Here is a 16,438-nt window from a genome sequence, read left to right on the forward strand (position 1 = left end):
AAAATAATTGACATAACACAGTAGGTAATAAACGACAATAACAAGTATAGTAGAACCAATATTTATTGGCAGTCACCTTTAATGTTGGTTTACACAACTCTTCCCTGTCTTGTACACTTCTTGCAAGAGGCCTAATTTTTTCTGAAGTTATTTCTGAAAACAGTGAAGGTGACTCCAAGGAAGTGCATATTTTTGTCACCAAATGTGTTTTGTTTTATTGAAATAAAATAACAACAGTAGTCTTAATGAAACACGCAGACCATTTGACTTGCTTTCTCCATCTAACAACAGTTTATTACAAAAGATGTTGAGGTTAGTACTTAAGATTTTTGTTCACATGGGAGAGAAATACGAATGTCCTTACATGTTTTTGAGATCTCAAAATCTGTCAGGGAAAAATGCTAAAACCTGTCTGGAAATCAGGGAAATATCATGAAAGTTTACTTGGGGACACTTGTAGCAACCATGTCCTTGCTTCCTTTGATAAAAAAGGTTAATTTTGCAAAACATTTAATAAAACTACTTTTTCATATTGTTGAGATTCCAAAGAGCTATAATTTTTTATCTGTTTTAAAGTTATTTATACTTGAACAAACATTCACCCACTCAGAAATCTGAAGCAGTAGGAACAACTATGATTTCAGTTTGTGTTTGAAGTCAATTTTGTTGTATATTAAATTCATTAGGTCACTGGGAAAGTTGATAAAAGTTTTTAATAGCCATATACCTCACTGCCTTTTGTACCATACTAAAGTTGAATGATGGGTCAGTCAGATCTTCGTCTAGTATTATATTTATGAATGTTACTGTTGTTTTTGAACTGTGACTGACTGTTCATGACATACTTTGTAATGGAGTAAATGTACTGTTAGACTGTTGTCAGTTTGTGCAGCTGTTTAAAGAGCAGTCTACAAGAGGTTCTAAGTAAACACTATTTTTCTATGATGAGTTTATGGCGTAAGACATTAATCAGTGAATTAGAATACGAAAACCTTATCCAGATGATGTAATGATTTGAAAAGAAAATGAGCAGAAATTCGAAGAACCAAATACCTGGCAGAGAGTAATCGAAGAAACAGGCACAGAAATTAGTTTAACAAAAAGTAAAACAATGAAAATCATCAGGAAAGTTGCAATGAAAAGATTGTTGAAGAAATGGGTGATTTCAAATAATTTATTTGTGTGTATCAACACACTTAAAAATTAGAAAATACTGCCAATAATTACAAGGCATATTGCCACAGCCTATGTGAAGATCTGCATGGTCTGTTGGCTGCAGCCACTGGCTGAGACCATACAGGTTAATGGTACTGCAAACACTTGTGGTATCTGGGACTGACTTATGAATCTGACATTGATATGTTCTTGAATTGTTTATTCGTGTATAAATAAGACAGTTCAGTTGCATCCATGCTTTCATTGTGTCAATAAACACTTTCAACATGAAGTGTTAGTTCTTATTGAATGCCCTGCTCTTGTGCCTGGTTTTAGTTTCTTGTTGTTACGTGAGGCTATTTTAAATGGTCAGTACGTACAACACCTTTTACTTGCTGTTATATGCTGGTCATTTAAATAGTTACTCTTAGATTTATTTCTCCTCTGATTGGGATGAACAGAAATTAATTCTGAATTTACTGCTGAGGTGATAAAAGTAAAGTTGATGTTAAGCAAATAACTTCTCTTTAAGATTACCTTTACTGTACATTAGACATTTCATATCATTGCATAACTTATCATGATTCCACCCCACCCCTTTCTGTTGTATGTCAGGAAAATGCAAAGAGTATTTTTTACTTTCTTATTCTCTATTTATGGAGAGTGTCATTGTTCTTTACACTACCCTTCTTGACAATGCTGTTCATAAGGGAGTAAAAGTAGTATTAAGTTGTTACTGGCATGTTCAAGTGTCTAATTACCTGGTTATCTAAAGACCAATGACAGGTCTTGCATATTACACTTATTATCTCTTACTCAATGGAATACCATACCTGGGTTCCCAGAAAGACTTACCCTACAATGAACATAGCCAACTCATAACAATATGTTAGAAAAGAATTCATTAACTCAACTTATTATTATCTTAATCACTCTGAGCCAACAACTTTTTTGAAACTTTTTATGACATGATTCATCTTGGAATAATTTTTGGGAAATGTATGAAAATGACTCAAAATGGATGTTGTAGGGAGCACATTGTGCTCGTGCGGGAGGGATCTAGATGCTTGTAAAACAATAAACTGGTAGCCAAGATCGCAGGAATTCTTTTTATTCCATGATTACAGAGCCGGAGTTGTGGTAGTACCTAGCTTGTGCTTGTATGTGATGGAGACACTTAACAATTATAGTGTCATATCTCTTGGACGCCTATGTGCTACTTATGACAATTCTGTAAGACCTGCATGTTATAGGCAACTATTAATACCACCATTGTTTGCCTTGATGTTGCAACCTGTACGTGTCCCAAGGTATGTAACTTAATTTATGTGTATAGATGTTATATAAGTGGAATCCATACGCACTTTTATAGTGTTTTCTGTCCTCCCTAGATCCGATGATGGCGGTTTTAGTTTTGCCGAAACCGGTAATCATGGAATAAAAATAATTCCTGCAATCTTGGCTACCAGTTTATTGTTTTACAAAATGGATGTTGTTTTTGTCTGTGCTTATTGTGGTAAATTATCTTCCATATAAATATTTTGCTTTTGGAACATAAATCTCTTTTCATATGTCATATGTTGGATGTATTCTTGCTTTGGTAATAACATGGTTAACACCTTTTTTCAATGGTTTACACAGTAAAGGAGACCAATAAGAAATAACTGTAAGTAACCAAAGTTATGGGGACTCAACTTTATTTACACTGCAATGAAATGGGCAGTACTTTTTGTATACAATAATAATTCAACAACACTTTTACACAACTGCAGTCAATGGATAGAAGTTTTATTATAAACAGTGTTAATATGTAAAAGCCATGCACATTGTCATCTGATCTGTTTACTTGTACCAGCCAACACACTTAATAGTAAGCTACAGTTGCTTAGAGAGTAGAACTTACTGAGTATGTCAGCCATTGAATTAAAACATGAATTGTACAAATGAGTAACACATCAACAAGTTAATTATGAAAACTGTGGCCTCAGATTTACAAGCATTATCTGCCATGTTAAAACACCATAATGAATTGCAGACAGTTAGTTTCAAAAATTTAAGAGAGATAAAACATCATTTAAAAGAACATTCAGGCACAGCAATTTAAATATAGAGGCCACTCTAACTAATAAAAGAAAAAAGCTAGAAAAGAAGTGAGTTTACAGAAAAGAGAAATAGAGTAAAGACTGACATCATTGCAAAATGTCAAAAGAGAGAACATTAGGACATAATAAAATCAGAAAATTGTAGAAATAACAACACACAAAAGTGTACAGAAAATGCATTATTTATGCATTGTCATCATATCATATCTAAGAATTTCCCATCAGTACATCATATGTGCCTTGCAGGCTGTGCTTCCATACTGCTTCAGCATTAACAACTTGTTAGCAGGTTTACACGATTAAAAACAAAACAAGGAGTTTAATATTAGCCACCATTATGCCCCTAAGGACTTTTCACTTATTACAGCATCCCAATAAACAGAGTGTTATGTACATTCATGTTGTGTTCAAACTACAAGCTCTGAATATGTCTTCGGCACCAGTTCTCAATAAATAAAGACCTAGTAACAAACTGCATATTTTTTTAAACATGACCATCTTCAAATTCAGGTAATAAGAATGTTAAATTGCTATATAAAAATTGAAACATGGCAATCAGATTATATCATTATTCATATGTAGTAAATTCTTCTTAAACTACACCTCTAATTCTTCATGGAGGAAACCAGGACGCTTTCCTTCTTATCTTTGGATTATGGGCATTTGCAGCCCATTTGATAAATAGAAAACTTGAGTACAGCTCAATGAAATTGATGTACTCAGCAAGAATAGGTATCACAGTTCAGCCAACAAAAACATGAGAGGGAATATAGAAACCTAAACTGCTCCTGTCTCTGTATTCAGAGAGCAAAAAGGTGGAGGAAAATAAAATATGTAAGCACTGAGCAACTACAGGAGGACTGAGTCGTGTGTAAGAGAGCAGAAAGAGAATATCTTGAGTGTAAATGGTAAATGAATGAACAGTCAGGTGGCATTCTTATGCCTCATCAATTTCCAATTCCTGCTCTTTCTTTGCAGTTATAAAACCTACGTCTTTATGACCACTTTCTCATGTCATGTCTTCCACAATGATTGATAGATGAGATGTTTGCACACTACCCATGCACATCTTAAAAGCCATTCATGTTACCTGCCGCAACAGATGCAAGCAGTGTCACTAACAGTAAAACCCATAGCATAAATAGGCACAGGTACAATAAATACGTTATTTCAGCAGGAGCTCTGCAATGCATCTAAACAGATCAAGGTGCCAATTTTACTGACTGAATCCTCAAGGCCTGCAATTGCACAGACACCTTTGTCCATCATATTGTTTCTGCAAGCTGTCTACCCTTTCCTCATGGTTCTATCTCCTGTTTGTATCCTAATTTTACCTTGACTTTTTACTCTCTCTTTCCATTCTGTAGCATTTCTCCTGTCCCAAAATGCCTCTTCTCATCATATACTACTTCATTCCTTAACTGCTTTATCCATGACCTGCTATTTAATGGAAAGACTGGATAAAGCCACCTCCTTTCATTCATTTCCCTACACCTTTTATTTTCTCCCACTTTGTAACTCCTCTCATTCCAAATGCTAGTGTTACAGCATCCACTTTTTCATGTTTTTGGCTCAACTGTGAACCCTCATTCTGGTGAGTACTACCTTTTTACCTATATTCTCTCCATTTAATGCAACACACTTTACACAGAGGGAAATAATATGCAGTAACTGAGATTTCTGTATTGTTTAGTAAAAATCAGATCTCTAGAGTGCCAGCAAAGACACTTTCCAAATTGTCAGTCATTTACAAAAACTGAGTCTTTTTAACCCCACGACTGTACACAGTCCGATGAAGATTTCACACTATACACAGTTCAAGTTCTGCCTGAAAAATAATTTAACTTGCTTCACAACACACAGGGTGAAACTTTAGAAACTTGGGCATCGTCATATTCTTAAAAACAACTATTTCAATTCGGCCATATTATCCCAAATCACTGCCTCGTGCTCAGCTCCCAGACCACTCCCACAGATCACCACCACTGCGCAGCATCTAGCAGAACCGGAAACACAATCTGTTATCAGATGAGCCATCCACAGTCTAATAACACGAGTTCCACTAATATCAGAGCTTCTGTCCAGAGCAAGCCAGCATACAGTCGAACACTGCCTTCGACACCACCTACCTCGAATAAAATTTTATTGCCAATACAATGCGAGTTACAAATCAAAGCCTCAAAACTCCGAATAACGAGGACTCGGTGTACATTTCAGATCAGATTATTACTCTATTTTGTGGTTAGTCAGATTCCATGTGTTAAAATTGAAAAGGATCTTTGACACACAAATTGCACAATCACATAACAAGTTAAGTGATACAAGAACAAACAACAAGCTCTACACAAAACTGATAATAACACGCAAATCTCCTTGCGACACATCGGATCGTGGGACATCACTACGGAACACTCCGTCGCATTGTGTTTGTGTGTTTGGGCATGTGGACAGGCCACGGTCTCTTCAGACACTACGCCACGCGGGCCAGCCGCATCTAGCGGCGGGCGGGCATGGTCCACGCAGACCGTCACAGTTGGTCCTTCGATGGAACCCAGATGCTCGGTCCGGACTGCTCCTCAATCACTTCCTTCACCTTCATGTATATGTCCTCAGGAGTGTCACCCTGGACTACAGCTGAAAATGAAGGAACAGCAACTTTATATTGTAGAGAAAGACTGTATACAATACATGGCATAAATTACATCATACCAATTTTGTCAATTTTCTTTCCTAATGCTTTCACATACTGCACAAGGGAAAAAATGTCTGTCTACATGCTTATGCAGAAGTCCTAAGTATTATATTTTTCTGATGATCTGTACCTGAGATATATGTTGATGGCATCACCGTGTTTTCAAAGTCTCCTTCAAACACAGGTTCTCCAAATTTACCCACCAATGGTGCTTTTGCGAGGACTAAATTGTCTTTCTTCTAAGGACTCTCATTCGACTTCCTTGAGCATTTTTATTACATTTTCTTATGGGCTACACCAACATGTTACAATCCTAGTAGAGCATCTCTGAATTCATTCAGTTTCTTGTCTTACCAACAAAGGGCCAGTTTGAGAACATTTTTCCACACAAGCTACAGACATTTGACACTCCTCCCCCTTTCTTTCCTTCCTTGGGCTCTTGTAAGATCTCTAAAAATAAATACAAATCTAGTGAACATGGAAATAGGTTGTTTTCGCTCCTGATTGCGATACATTTTGGGTACAAATTTTACACTTGCACCCCTCTCATCTTAGCAGCCCAAGTGGCCAACCATTGTAACAATCTAACTCTTCCATATGCTCTCTCCCATACTGATTCTATGTGATTGTACCATTTCACACAGCTAGTATCACCCTTAAATACTTATACTCCATGAGATGCTTCTTGTTCACCACTAATAATATTATTAAATATTACACGGTTATCTCTCTTTGTACCTTATGTTTATTCACATTTAAAGAGAGCTGGCATTCATTAAACCGAGTGAAAATTTTGTCCAATTCTTTCTGCAATTCCGTAAGATCATGCACCTTTCCTGCACACAACAGCATTGTCAGCATCTTAGACAGCTGCTGATCATATCTGATTGGTTAATTACAAAGACTGAAATCATTGGAGGCTGTATTATGCTTCCTTGGGGCACACCTGATGTAACTTTCATTTCTGCGGAACATTCACCTTCCAATGTAATGTACTGGGTTCTACAAGCGTGGTTTGGTAAGTCTGATAAATTTCCATGAAAGAATGGAACATTTTTGTTATTCCTTCATAGTTCGTAAGCTTGATTACTCCATGAATCATATAAAGAATTCCAACTCTGTGCCACGTACAGTTCATTGTTGACAGCTGTCGGAGTTGGTCAGTGTGTTGACTGTGACTGAAAAATGAAGAACACTGAGTTTTATGTTGTTATTAAACATTTTCATTTGAAGGGTCTGACTACTGCAAAAAATCAAAACAGAAATGGATGAAGTTCATGCAGAATCATCACCATCATTGAAGACCATTTACTTACTAGTTCTGCAAGGTTCGCAGAAGAGCTTCTGTGAAGCTTGGAAGGTAGGAGACGAGGTACTGGCAGATTTGAAGCTGTGAGGATGGGTCATGAGTCATGCTTTGGTAGTTCAGTCGGTAGAGCACTTGCCCGCGAAAGGCAAAGGTTCCAAGTTTGAGTCTCGGTCCGACACACAGTTTTAATCTGCCAGGAAGTTTCATATCGGCACACACACTGCTGCAGAGTGAAAATCCCATTTTGCATTTACTTTTAGTTCAGTGAGTTTAAACATAGATGGACAAGCACCAAAGAAGAAGCATGCTCCGAACGTCCAAGTGAAGTCACCACTAAGAATACCAAAGACACCACTAAGGATACCAAAGGCAAAATCCATGATACGGTAATGCAAGACCACCAAACAAAAATCTGTGAGATTTCCAAGACTGTAAGGATCTCAACTGAGAGAGTGCACAATATATTGCACAGAGATTTGGCTATGAAGAAGCTGTGTACAAGGTGGGTGCTGCAGTTCTCACAAGATGACAAAAAGTGCATCATCTCTGGCAATATTTAACCGCAATCTGCAAAACTTTTTGCACAGATTTGTGACTGTTTATGAAACATCAACATAATAACAGCAAAGAGCATGATTGGGCTTGGAACTGGTTCCTCATGTGCCCTATTCAACAGACTTAGCCCCAAGTGACTTCTTCCTGTTCCCCACTTGAAACTTTGGATTGCTGGGAAGAAATTTTCATCAAATGAGGATGTTATAGTTGCGGTCAGCAAGTATTTTGCAAATTGTGATGGAACCTATTTTTCCAATGGGATGAATAAGCTGGAAGATCACTGGACCAAATGTATCTCCCTCAATGAAGACTATGTTGAGAATAAGGTGAGTTGTTTATGAAACAACCTTTTTTTGTGTTTAATACCAGACTTATCGAACCTCCTTTGTATTAGTCAAATATTTCTCAAGCTGATCACATACTTGGAAAAACATGATTATACACCTTACAGAATTCTAGATAGATGGAACCTATCTGTTCACTGTCATATGTTGTATGCAAGATGTCATGTATGAATGAAGCAAGTTGTTTCACATGAGTTTCTTCTTTTTCCTTTTTTTTCCCCCTGAATAAGTGCTGATCTCTTTGACAGCTCCAGGAATTTCAAAATGGTTGAGATTAGAATACACTCAAGGATCCTGTTACAGACAGACATCAGCGATACTGGTTGCTAATTATGTGCATCCAATCTATTACCCTTTTCACAAACATGGGAGACTCTTTACCAATCGCATAGGACTATTCACTGTGCAAGAGATTCTTGGTAAATACGGGCTAGGAAAGTGGGTAATTCCATAGCATATTCAATGTAAAATCTAACTGAAATTCCATCAGTGTCTGGTGCCTTGTTCACTTTATAGTGTCTTAACTGTTTTTCAATCTTGGGGGCAGGGACGTATATCAACATCACTCATTCGTGTGTAGGGTAGTCAAGCACTGGTACAGTAGTATCCTATTGTGTGAATACATTTTTAAATGTGTAATTTAAAAATTCTGCTTTCTGTCTCTACCTTCAGTTTTGAACCAGAAGGATCCGCAACAGATTGCACAGATGGTTTGGATTATTCATTGACTTTACACATGACCAGGTATTCCTAGGATTTTCTGATAAAACTTTCACCAGTGGGTATCTGGCAGAAAATTATTATTATAGGCTTTAGGTATGTACCTTCTTATGAACACACAAGGTGCTATTACCTTTTCTCTAACAATAATAATTTCAGTCAAACACAGTATATAGCACTCTCATCAAATATTGATTCAGTACTGAAAAATAGGGGAAACATGGATAAATTACCTGTAAAATACTCTCCAAACTCTTGTTCCATTTTCATTGCACGCTCATATGTTTTCTTGGCTTGTTCTTCTGTCATCCTCTTATTCATCTCCCTAGAGGAGCAAAAATCAAAGTTTAAGTATTTATAATTATCATGAATTAAATATCAACAAACAGGGCACAAACTACTTTCAGCTACTGTATTTAATCAAAATTCAGTGGTTGAAACTACCAGAAACAACTGAAAAAAGGATACCAGTGGATTTAGTTTTATTTGTAGCCCATTAGCTAAACTATTCACAATTTACTCAAGAGGGCACCATACCGGAATACCAACTATCTGTCCTAAGGGTTATCAGGTGCATTAGTTGTGCTGCTGCATGGCAATAACAGAGAGCAATGTGCTGAGCGACATACAAGACTGGCAAAGTCGGGCAAGGAAGAAGTAGAAAACAAATGCTAACTGATTTTTTGGTGTTAATTTTTGTTATAAACCACATTACACTTCAAAAATAAGCGTTCTAGATGTAGTGCACCAAGACAGTACAGCATAACTTTCAAAAGGTTTTCATTTATAATGGCTTGGTGTTTCAATTTCCTTAAGTCTACTTGCACCATCTCACAGTTTGTTATCATTATGTAGAAGTGTCGCTTTGTTGCTACCTTGAATATAAATGGTTGTTAGACTTTTGTTGGCCCGATAAACACTTATCGTTAAAACAAGCATCACACTAGACTAAATTTGGACCACTGTCTATCTGTTGTCATGTATAATTTAACTTCAAATAACATTTTGGTTAAAATGAGTAACAAGCCAATGTTTTTTGTTCACAATGGGCATTACATGAAACACAGGACAAGCATTATTTGTTTCGGTTGATTCCATCAACACACTGCAAAAATGAAATTACACGTATCTGCCCAAAAAACAGAAAATGTGTGGAACAACCCTTGGGAAAGGTATCTGGCACAAATAAATACATTAAATGAGATGAAATAAATTCAATAGATCTGAAATCCTTGATAAAGTAAGTACAGTAATAGACTGGTGTATTTGTGAATCTTGTCTCAGTTATATAATTTCATAGAACAAATTTCATTTTGCATGACTCTACACCACTCTAGTTTCTTGTAGCAGAGATTTCTGGTTTTGCACACTGATGCCATACAAAAACAAGTTATAAATGAAGAATTCTCAATGTACTTAAATGCAAATAATCCTTACAAGTACTATGCATAAATAAAAGAAATATAAAGACAACAAGCATCAGTGTGAAGGAAATCCTGGGCTTTGGTAATCCATAATGTGGTTAGATGGAAGAACACAATAATATCCACATTTCAAAGATTAAACAAAAAAGTAGTATTTGAAATTAACCTAAATAGTAATTAAAAGATGATGGACAAAACACACAGCTTACCTTGCTTTTAAGACAAAGTGTTGCATAGCAGCCAGCAACAAAATGGATAGATGACTTTTTAGCCTTTTGAACAGATTTTCTTCTACATTACAGTTTAAAATACTGAAATGTATCAAACTTTTATAGACCTTTGCAAAAATTAACATACTGTCTTTTTTGGAGAAAATCCATTATCAATGGCTGCACAACAAATTTTGTCTTCTGTCTAGACCGCATACATTTAAGAATTGTAACCAGCTTCATTTTCATGAAACTGATCTTTGAATATGAGTATGTCAGTTAAAAAAGTAACTGATCACTTTCTATATGCAAATTTACATGCTATGTCATAGAACAATATTTTGTATATATGGCTAGTTACAGTTCACTTACTTGGCCTGATGTAACTAAACTGATATTTGACAAAATACTTACATGATGGATTCCACGGACTTTGGTTTAATGAAAATGGCAATGGGGAAGAGCTGAGCAACTTGTAACCTCTTGATTGCATTTCCACTTACATCCAGGATGCAGTGCTTTCCCTGTTAAAAAATTAGCAGAGGAGTCAACTCACTGATGATTTTTTGCTGTCCAAAGGCAATCAGAATTATATTATTATCTTTTTACATATACTGGTATTCATAATAACTGTCTTAATTGCATGAACTGATACGTTGTATCACTTAGATGTCTAACTGTGGATTGCTAGGGCTTTACAAATATAAAAATACGTATTCATGAGTAGTTGCAAACTTAATGAATTCATTAACTAGATAACACTGCAAAATCAAGTGCAGTGGAGCTTAAAGAAATAAAGTCTGAACACATGGCATTTCTGAAGAACACTATAAAAAATGAAACTGAAAAAACTCACACTGCAACACCGATATTGACAATCTCCCATATTGTGAATGGCACAGTTAATATGCATATGTGGAATACTATTTGAACAAACCTTTTCAGCAACTTCTTTCACGGAGGCAACTGATGTGCCATAGAGATTATCATTGTATTGTCCAGCTTCTATGAATAAATGGTTTTGGATGTCACGTTCCATTTGTTCTCTAGATGCCACAAAGTGATAGTCCCTTCCATCCACTTCATATTCTCGTTTGGGTCTTGTCGTGTCTGCAAATTAAGACAATACAATGTTGACTGGCAATACTTAAAAAGGAGCAATGAAACCTCTGTTGTGAAAAGCAACAGAAAAAATTTTATCAGTATTCTGGTTTTGTTTAGAATGTTTCAGCAAGATCCGCCAATGTCTATCAGAGTCAGCCTTCAGTTATTACTTTATATCATTAAATCAGAGAACAATTCAATACTGATGTACCAAAATGTGAACTCACAGTCAGAAGAGCCACGATTCAATATGGATAAGTTAATGTTTTGTTGCCCTACTATAGTAAAATTATCAGAATTCAAAAATGCCATCATGTGCATATCTATACGTTGCTTAGCCGAATGTCTGCTACCACAATGTAACAGAAAACTAACTTTTTATGAAACTTGTCCACACAAGTAAGTTATACACAGCAGCTCAAAGCCTAGTGCTATTGAAATTGAATTGAAAAACCACGAAGGTAAAATCAGAATGAGTGAAGCTCACATGGGGGCTTACCAGAAATTGTTCTTCCTGCGAACCATTCCTGGCTGAAACGGGAAAAGGGGAAAGTGACACTAGTACCCTCCACCACACACTGTATGGTGGCTTGTGAAATATAGATGTGGATGAGAAAAGAGAGAGGAAGAAGAAAAAAAAGATACCTGAGAAGTTCACCATTTGAAAACATAATGATTCCAAAAATGTGTAAGTGTGTAAAAAAATGACCGAGTTTCCCACAGTATGTCAGGTGGCTTCATTGGTAATAATTATTACTTGGGCCTGCTGACAAGACACTCCATGCATGACTGCTTGTCACTACTACAGGATTCACTGGAGAATCTGGGCATGAAAGCTTGGTAAGGAATGCCTTGAATTAAAGATTATCACAATTAAATTTAAGTCACTTAAATGTTGCTTGATCAAAAGGTTTTTGTAATATAGTGAGTCAGGCGACAGCACGCCTTGGTAATATTGGATTACATGTAATGTTATGAAGAAGAATTCTCAGTGCATATTTAGTCCCACTGTTAATTCCCAAGAACAACAGTTTAAAATCCAATGCCACAATGGTGTAAAAAAATAAAAACACCACATGGAGACAAAGACAGTCATCACAGCTATACTTATTTCGACATTCAATACAAATTTAATTCATTCTCATTATGAGACACTTCACAAAGTTGCAACCCTCCAGCCAAAGTATACATCACACATGAATTTCATTGTATATCAGGACAAATAAACGTCAGTTTCTGAGAATTTTTGGAAGCTACCATTGTCCTTTGCATAATCTATGAGCAACTTTTAACAAATCACTGTTTGTGATTTAGTTACTGTAGCAGATTATTTTCTAACTAACATATTGTGTTACATATAGTTTTCCCTTAAAGAGGAACAGTCCTATATATTATCTGCATTTATCATAAATTAACTCTATTTTCATGTTTGTTTACACTAAAAATAACAGTGTTTTAGGAAACTAGTAATTTTTACCAAAGGTTTTTGTGCTGCTTTATAGAAATCTTGTTTTGTGTATCTGCTTCAATTCCTATAAGGAATTAGCAACTTTTTAGCCCAACAAATTGTGAGACAACCAGCAGGTTTAATTTAATGTTATTTGTTCAATGCCTTGTGATACACTGCAACAGCCAAAATGCAGGCCCACTGTGAATGCTGTTCTCAAACATGGCACGAGTTGGATGGCATTCGTATGCAGCTGGAAATTGCTCTGACAACTGTTAAACAATTGGCAGCTTATGCGAATTGGTGTGTTGAAAGAGCTCCTGAGAGTTGCTTACCTGTGATAACTGTACCAGAGATGCTCAAAGTACTGCCTTCTCCTGTGGATCCTATCTCCTCTGCAGAGAGTACAGGATCTGTCATTACCTGTCCACTTAAGTGTGAGTGACGTGTCAATAGTAGATCTAGGTGTCCTGTACAGGGTAGATGGGGACCAGGGAGGACTCAGGGTGTTGTACTAACCCCCATGTCTTTCACTGAAACTGAGCCAGTGGGACTCACTTCACCTGTTTTGGGGAAACCTGTTTTGTCTGATGTCAGTAGGAGGCGAACGCAAAAGTGTACGGGTCTATTAATTGTCAGCAGTTTGAATGCGCAGCAGATGATGTTACCCCTTAGGGAAATGGCAGCAAGGGAATGCCAGGTGCACTCAGTGTGTATGCCTGGGGGCCTCCTTCAGCAAGTTTAAGAGGCTATTCTGGTAGTCATTGAGGGAACAGAGTGCAACCAGCTGCTGATTGTGGTGCATATTGGAACAAATGATGCCTGTTGTTTGGGCTCCAAGGTCATTCTTGGGTCATTCCAGCAACTGGCGGAGAGGGTTGAGAACACTGGCCTTGCGTGTGGAGTTTCAACGAAGCTCACAAATTGCAGCATTTTCCTCAGAACTGATTGTCACCCTTTGGTTCTGTGTCAAGTGGAAGGACTGAACCAGAGGTTTTGAAGGTTCTGCGACAAGCAATAGACTGCAACTTCCTGGACTTGGGTCATAAGGTTGACAACTGTAGGGTCCCCCTTAATATTTCAGGTTAGCACCACACATCAGAAGCTGCTACTCAGGTAGCTGATTGTGTGTGGGATGCACAAGGGTATTTTAGACAAGATGACTCTCCATCCAACCCAAATGATAGCTGTAGAAAACCCAAAGGTATCGGTGTAAGAGTGAAAGAAATGCCTCCCACTGGTGTGAGTATTAAAATCCTAGAAGTAAATTGTCGAAGCATTCGTAACAAAGTGCCAGAGTTTGAAGTGCTTACAAAAACCAGTGAGATTTTTGGGGAAAATTTACGTGTATATTGAAAGCAGAGGAAAATGGGAAATGGAGATGAGGTACTGTCAGTATCAGGAATGGGTATAAAATGATAATTGGATCCTTTTATTGCCCATCAGACTAATCTCCTAACATGGCCAAAAACTTTAGAGAAAACCTCAGTTTACTTGTCCATAATTTCCCCAATCATACCGTAATCATGGGTGGAGACTTTAGTCATCCAACAATTAACTGGGAAAATTACAGTTTTGTTAGCGGTGGGTGTGATAAGACATCCTGTGAAACTTTACTAAATGCCTTCTCTGAAAGCTATCTAGAACAGATAGTTAGGAACCCCACTCATGACATGGCAACAAATAAACCTGACATCTTTTAGTATGTCCACATTGAAACTGGTATCAGTGACCATGACACAGTTGTCAGCAAAAATTATTAAAGTACAGAGAGCAGCTAAAACAAGCAGAAATATATATATGTTCAGTAACCAAATAAAAAATCAGTAAGATCATACCTCAATAAGAAACTTGAAACTTTCAGCACAGGGCAGGAGCACGTAGAGGAACTATGGCTCAAGCTTAAAAGAATAGTTGATCATGCACTGGTTAGATATATACTCCGTAGAATAGTTCATAATGGGAGGAAACCTTCATGGTACACGGTCACTGTAAAGAACCTTCTAAAGAAAAAGAGATTACTGTGTAGCAGGTGTAAAACAAAGCATAGGGTTGAAGATAAAGAGATGTTGAGTGAAACACATTTAGCTGTCAAGAGAGCAATGCATTATGACTTCAGTGACTACTGTAGCAGAATATTGTCAAATGACATTTCACAAAATCCAAAGAAATTCTGGTCATATGTAAAGACTGTTCGTAGCACCAAAGTTAGTGTCCAGTCCCTAGCGAACGAAACAGGAACTGAAATCGAGGGTAGCAAAGCAAAAGCTGAAATGCTTAATCCATTTTCAAATGCTCCTTTACAAAGGAAAACCCATGAGAATTGCTTCAATTTAATCCTCATACAGCTGAAAGATGAATGAAATATGTATTAATGCCAGTGGTGTCGAGAAACAGATAAATTGTTAAAACTGAACAAAGCTCCAGACCCTGATGGAATCCCTGTCAGATTCTATACTGAATATGTGGCTGAGTTAGCCCCTCTTCTAACTATAATCTATTGTAGATTCCTTGATCAAAAAATTGTGCCCAGTTCTTGGAAAAAGGCACAGGTTACACCTGTCTACAAGAAGGGGACATAATGAGGTATCTCTAACAGTATGACCTCCTCAATGACAACCAGCATCACTGTCAAAAGTATGATAATATGGGGTATCTAGTGAAATTTGTGACTGGATTGAGGATGTTTTGGTAGGGAGGACAAAGCATGTTATCTTGGATGGAGAGTCATCATCAGATGTAAAACTAACTTTGGGTGTGCCCCTGGGGAGGTGCAGTGGGACCCTTGCTGTTCATGTTGTATATTGATGACCTCACAGGCAATAGTAAAATCAGGCTTTTTGCAGATGATGCAGTTATCTATAATGAAGTACTATCTCAGAGAAGATGCATATAGATTCAGTCAGATCTTGATAAGGCTCCAACATGATGCAGAGATTGGCAACTTGCTTTGAATGTTCAGAAACGTAAAATTTTGCACTTAAAAAAAAAAAAAAAAAAAAAAAAAAAAAGTAGTATCCTAGGACTATAACATTAATGAGTCACTGTAGGAATCGGTCAGATAGGACTAACAGGGAATACTGAATATATATACAGAAGGGCAGCATGACTGGTCACAGGTTTCTTTAATTCATGGGAGAGCGTCAGAGATATTGATCAAAGTAAACTGCCAGACTCTTGAAGCCAGATGCAGACTATCCTGAGAAAGTTTCAAGAATCGGCTTTAAATATTGCTCACATAGGAATCATGAAGATAAGATTAGAATCATTACTGCATGTACAGAGGCAAGGAAATGTTTATGTTTGTCTGCTAGCATAATTTCAGAAGTTGGTACAATGCGAACACTTTAACATGGCAGTTTTAGGTGGTGGATGTT

At 37.0% G+C, this 16,438-nt stretch overlaps 1 protein-coding gene across 4 annotated transcripts in view; it reads right to left on the reverse strand.

The window, feature by feature from the left end:
* Positions 1-2,835: 2,835 nt before the first annotated feature.
* Positions 2,836-16,438, reverse strand: part of LOC124596031 (disks large 1 tumor suppressor protein) — a 940,679-nt gene continuing 927,076 nt past the window's right edge. For all 4 annotated transcript variants that reach the window (XM_047134995.1, XM_047134994.1, XM_047134993.1 and 1 more), the window contains 4 exons: positions 11,448-11,620; positions 10,925-11,034; positions 9,111-9,202; positions 2,836-5,891 (listed from right to left, as the gene is read on the reverse strand). In XM_047134995.1, the coding sequence (XP_046990951.1) occupies positions 5,785-5,891; positions 9,111-9,202; positions 10,925-11,034; positions 11,448-11,620 (482 nt within the window). In that variant the 3' untranslated portion in view covers positions 2,836-5,784. The remainder of the gene's footprint in view (positions 5,892-9,110; positions 9,203-10,924; positions 11,035-11,447; positions 11,621-16,438) is intronic.

Source organism: Schistocerca americana, chromosome 2 (genome assembly GCF_021461395.2).
Source record: "Schistocerca americana isolate TAMUIC-IGC-003095 chromosome 2, iqSchAmer2.1, whole genome shotgun sequence".
Classification (NCBI taxonomy): Eukaryota; Metazoa; Arthropoda; class Insecta; order Orthoptera; family Acrididae; genus Schistocerca; species Schistocerca americana.